This window comes from Aquarana catesbeiana, linkage group LG03 (genome assembly GCF_042186555.1).
Source record: "Aquarana catesbeiana isolate 2022-GZ linkage group LG03, ASM4218655v1, whole genome shotgun sequence".
Lineage (NCBI taxonomy): Eukaryota > Metazoa > Chordata > Amphibia > Anura > Ranidae > Aquarana > Aquarana catesbeiana.
This window is the reverse complement of record NC_133326.1, coordinates 63,409,364-63,415,363: the sequence shown is the minus strand read 5'-3', so window position 1 is coordinate 63,415,363 and position 6,000 is coordinate 63,409,364. Positions and strand designations below refer to the sequence as shown.

Genomic DNA, 6,000 nt, shown 5'->3' with positions numbered 1-6,000 from the left:
AGCAGCACTGATATAGGCTGCACTAATATGGGCACTGATATGGGCGGCACTGATATGGGCTGCACTGATTTGGGCTGCACTGATATGGGCTGCACTGATATGGGCACTGATATGGGCTGCACTAATATGGGCACTGATATGGGCGGCACTGATATGGGCGGCACTGATATGGGCTGCACTGATATGGGCTGCACTGATATGGGCAGCATTGATATGGGCGGCACTGATATGGGCTGCACTGATATGGGCTGCACTGATTTGGGAAGCACTGATATGGGCACACTGATTTGGGCAGAACTGATATGGGCACTGATATGGGCTGCACTGATATGGGCACTGATATGGGCTGCGCTGATATGGGCTGCGCTGATATGGGTGGCACTGATATGGCCTGCACTGACATGGACTGCATTGATATGGGCAGCACTGATATGGGCTGCACTGATATGGGCAGCACTGATATGGGCAGCACTGATATGGGCTGCACTAATATGGGCACTGATATGGGCTGCACTGATGTGGGCACTGATATGGGCTGCACTAATATGGGCACTGATATGGGCTGCACTGATATGGGCTGCACTAATATGGGCACTGGTATGGGCTGCACTAATATGGGCACTGATATGGGCTGCACTGATATGGGCTGCACTAATATGGGCACTGATATGGGCGGCACTGATATGGGCACTGATATGGGCTGCACTGATTTGGGCTGCACTGATATGGGCTGCACTGATATGGGCTGCACTAATATGGGCACTGATATGGGCGGCACTGATATGGGCTGCACTGATTTGGGTAGCACTGATTTGGGCAGCACTGATATGGGCTGCGCTGATATGGGCAGCACTAATATGGGCGGCAATGATATGGGCTGCACTGATATGGGCACACTGATTTGGGCAGAACTGATATGGGCACTGATATGGGCTGCACTGATATGGGCTGCGCTGATATGGGCTGCGCTGATATGGGCAGCACTGATATGGACTGCATTGATATGGGCAGCACTGATATGGGCAGCACTGATATGGGCTGCACTGATATGGGCTGCACTAACATGGGCACTGATATGGGCGGCACTGATATGGGCTGCACTGATTTGGGCAGCAGTAATTTGGGCAGCACTGATATGGGCACACTGATTTGGGCAGAACTGATATGGGCACTGATATGGGCTGCACTGATATGGGCTGCGCTGATATGGGCGGCACTGATATGGACTGCATTGATATGGGCAGCACTGATATGGGCAGCACTGATATGGGCTGCACTGATATGGGCTGCACTAATATGGGCACTGATATGGGCGGCACTGATATGGGCGGCACTGATATGGGCTGCACTGATTTGGGCAGCACTAATTTGGGCAGCACTGATATGGGCACACTGATTTGGGCAGAACTGATATGGGCACTGATATGGGCTGCACTGATATGGGCTGCACTGATATGGGCTGCACTAATATGGGCACTGATATGGGTGGCACTGATATGGGCAGTACTGATATGGGCACTGATATGGTCTGCATTGATGAGCTGCACTATTAGGCTGCACTTGTTGCCCCTGATAAAGCCACACTGATGGGCACTGATGAGGCTGCTCTGATGGGCACTAATAGGCTGCTCTGATTGCCCCTGATGAGGCCGCACTGATGGCCACTGATAGGCGGCACTGATAGGTTGCACCGGTTACCCCTGATAAGGCTGCACTGATAAGGCTGTACTGATAGGCACTAATAGGCTGCATTGCTGGCCACTGACGAGGCCACTTGGTACCCACTTTTACTGTACAGAGCAGAAGAGGTGGAGCTCTAAGAGGAAAAGGTGGAGCCTAAATAGGTAGGGGTGTGGTTTATAGATTGGGCAGGTCTTAAACAGGAAGGGGTGTGGCCTTGACAGGAGGGGGTGGCCCATATTTTAAACAGGGGTTGCATGAGTTTAGTTAGGCCTAGTGCAGCACAAAACCTAAATAGACCACTGACTGTAAGTACATGTGAATTTTTTCATTTTTAAATTTTTAATAAATTTGTAAAGATTTCAAACAAACTTCTTTCATGTTGTCATTATGGGGAATTGTTTGAAGAATTTTGAGGAAAATAATTAATTTGATCTATTCTGGAATAAGGCTGTACCATAACAAAAAGTGGAAAAATGTTCTCCTGGCCGGTAGAGCTCCCCCCACTGGAAGAACACAATGGCTCAGTGGGAGGGATTTGTGGTTGCAGGAATGAAAATCACTCCATCTATGGCCGGCCTCAGACTCCGTTTACGCCTTTACGTTCTTGGACACGTGCGAAAAAAGGCGCCATAACGCACTTTGCAAATATGCGCTAGGCTCACTGCTAAAAAAAAAAACCTGACTGTCCTATACTGTTGGGCAATGAACTTGCAGAAGAAAACAGAAAAATGCATTGCATTACTGTCTACAGGGCTTTTTTACTTCTTTATTGCCCTATAATAATTATGTTTGGTGGGGGGGATAGACTGTAAGCTCCTTTGTCACAGATACTGATGTGTTCTGGTACCCTGTGGATGAGCTCTGATGAGATGTTTATAAGCGCCCGTTTCGGTTTGTACATCAAGGAACCTCCACCAACCATAAGATCCACCAGCAGAGGCAGCGAAGCACCGCGCGCCGTACGGCTACCTAGCTGGATAGTTAGTGTGCGGTCCCCGCCCGCACCGGTGTAGGAGAAGTCCTGTGTTGTTCCTCGCAGCGCCATAGAGCTGACGGTCGGTGTGACGGGAGAAGGCGGGGAAGGAGAAGAAGGGGTTTGGTCGGTATAGTGAGGGGGTGAAGGGCCTACGGTGGAGGAGACCTCCTGCTCCGTGTACACGGGGGCTCTGCTGAGGAGTTCATCCGCTGAGGGGCCTGTGTGGTACCCCCGTCCTCCTCCTCCTCCTCCCCCTCCATCTCCATCACCATAGCGGCTGCCGCAGGGCGGAAGGTTGGTGTGTCAGGGCTGGACGAAGACACAATGGCTCGGCCCAGGCCCCGGGACTACAAGGCGGGAGAGCTGGTCTTCGCCAAGATGAAGGGTTACCCGCACTGGCCGGCCCGGGTGAGTGTGCCCGCTGAGGGGCGGGGCTCAGGACAGACCGGGCACAGGGGGAGGGGCGAGCCCCGGCCTTCCATCACTCAGTATCCTCATCATCTTCCTCATCATTCTTCTCACCTTCCTCCTCCTCATCATCTTCCTCATCATCATCATTCTCACCCTCCTCCTAATCATTCTCCTCATCATCATCATCATCCAGGGGACCCATCCTCCACCTCACACCACCGACATACACCCACCGGGGGGGGGGGGCAACTGACCGGGGATCACACAAGGGACCCCATCACTGGAGATCACATGACACAAGGGACCCCATCACTAGAGATCACATGACACAAGGGGCCCCATCACTGGAGATCACATGACACAAGGGGCCCCATCACTGGAGATCACATGACATAAGGGGCCCCATCACTGGAGATCACATGACACAAGGGGCCCCATCACTGGAGATCACATGACACAAGGGGCCCCATCACTGGAGATCACATGACACAAGGGGCCCCATCACTGGAGATCACATGACACAAGGGGCCCCATCACTGGAGATCACATGACACAAGGGACCCCCATCACTGGAGATCACATGACACAAGGGGCCCCTATCATTGGGGATCACATGACACAAGGGGCCCCATCACTGGAGATCACATGACACAAGGGACCCCCATCACTAGAGATCACATGACACAAGGGACCCCATCACTGGAGATCACATGACACAAGGGACCCCATCACTAGAGATCACATGACACAAGGGGCCCCCATCACCTGGGATCACATGACACAAGGGGCCCCATCACTGGAGATCATATGACACAAGGGGCCCCATCACTGGAGATCACATGACACAAGGGCCCCCCATCACTGGGGATCACATGACACAAGGGGCCCCCATGACCGGATATCTCATGACACAAGGGGCCCCCATGACCGGAGATCACATGACACAAGGGACCCCATCACTGGACATCTCATGACACAAGAGAGACTCCCATCACCTGGGATCACATGACACAAGGGGCCCCCGTCACCGGAGATCACATGACACAAGGGGCCTCATCGCCGGAAATCACATGACACAAGGGGCCCCCATGACCGGAAATCACATGACACAAGGGGCCCCCGTCACCGGAGATCACATAACACAAGGGGCCTCATCGCCGGAAATCACATGACACAAGGGGCCCCCATCACCAAAGATCACATGACACAAGGGGCCCCCGTCACCGAAGATCACATGACACAAGGGGCCCCCATCACCGGAAATCACATGACACAAGGGGCCCCCATCACCGGAAATCACATGACACAAGGGGCCCCCATGACCGGAGATCACATGACACAAGGGGCCCCCATCACTAGACATCACATGACACAAGGGGCCCCCATGACAGGAGATCACATGACACGAAGGGCCCCATCATGCCATGTACCCCTTCTTCCATTATTATTCTCACATTTGTGATCCTCCTCCATGTAATGTATTGGAAGTATTTCTATCTCGGTGTCAGTGGGGGGACCTCATTCTCCGTGTCGGTGTACAGATCAGTGTCAGGCTGTAGACGTGTGTCACCTTCTATCTGGGTGTATACATGAGTAGGGGGAGGGATGAGGGGCCCCGGACACAACTCTGTAAAGTGATAAGGACACTTTTCTAGCGGTATGACCCCTTTAACCTCTTTCTGGTCATGGAATACATGGGGGGGTCTAACAGAAGAAAACATGCATCGATGGTGGTCAAGGTGACCGAGCTCTCACAGACATATCTCTGTCTCTAGGTATGATTGGAAGCCAGCGGGATGGGCTCCTGATCTTGTGACCACAGTGACTGCCAATTGCGGTGGTCACGTGATCTGGAAGTCCGCCCCCTCCTAAATCATATCTAAAATCTGCAAAACTTACCTGAACCCCCAACTTTCCTGCAAAGGTCACTCACCAGCCATGGCATCTTCTCCTCAGTCTTCTGCCATCTTGATTGGCCAGCACAGGATGACATAATTCCTGCATTCAGTCATCCCAGCACACAGGAACCATGACAGAAATCTAGATTGAGCAGCACATGCTCAGCTCAGTGTACATATAAATTATAATCCCTTCCTGCCTGCCCCAGAGTCCCATTAACTGGGCACCCTCTGCTCAGAAACCTATGCCACTCCAGGATGCAATATGCATTACATGGGTGGCAAGACATTAAAGAAGACTGCAAGCAGGCAGGTAGGTTTATTCTTTTACAGAAAAGACAATGAGGGAGATTTACTAAAACTGGAGAGTACAAAATCTGGTGCAGCTCTGCATAGAAACCAATCAGCTTCCAGTTTTCTTTACTCAAAGCTTAATAGAACAAGCTGAAGTTTGAAGCTGATTGGCTACCATACACGGCTGCACCAGATTCTGCACTCTCTGGTTTTAGTGTCTCTTCTGTTATTTAACCTGTTCCCACTGGCTATGTACATATATGCTGCATCTCAGGAGGTGGGCTTTAACGCAAAGAGGCCGCATATATGTGTCCCCATGTAAACATCTTTCTGTGCTGAGAGCGCATGCCCTGCACGCTTCCAACTCAGAGACTGGCGGGTACCAGAAAGCTCCCGATGCCTGCATTTGATTGGGCACTTTCCATTCATGTGATCAAATTGCCCGCCTCCTGCCATTTAGAACCTGTTAAAGGGCCAGGACACAGCGGCTTGAAGGGGTTAACTTTAGTTCTACTTTAAGGTCCCGTTCATACCTTCACATTTTTGCATTGTAAAGCAAAAGATTGTACAGTGTTTTGAAAAAGTATTCATACCCCTTGACATTTTCCACATTTTGTCATGTTGCAACCAATAACGTAAATGTATTTTATTGGGATTTTATGTGATAGGCCAAAACAAAGTGGCACATAATTGTAAAGTGGAAGGAAAATGATAAATGGTTCTCAACATTTTACAAAT

General features: G+C 51.0%; 1 protein-coding gene across 1 annotated transcript in view; it reads left to right on the top strand.

The window, feature by feature from the left end:
• The first annotated feature begins 2,641 nt into the window (after positions 1-2,641).
• The window catches only part of HDGFL3 (HDGF like 3), an 82,982-nt gene continuing 79,623 nt past the window's right edge, over positions 2,642-6,000 (top strand). Inside the window, exon 1 of the mRNA XM_073618621.1 lies at positions 2,642-3,067. Coding sequence (XP_073474722.1) covers positions 2,984-3,067 — 84 coding nt within the window. The 5' untranslated portion in view covers positions 2,642-2,983. The remainder of the gene's footprint in view (positions 3,068-6,000) is intronic.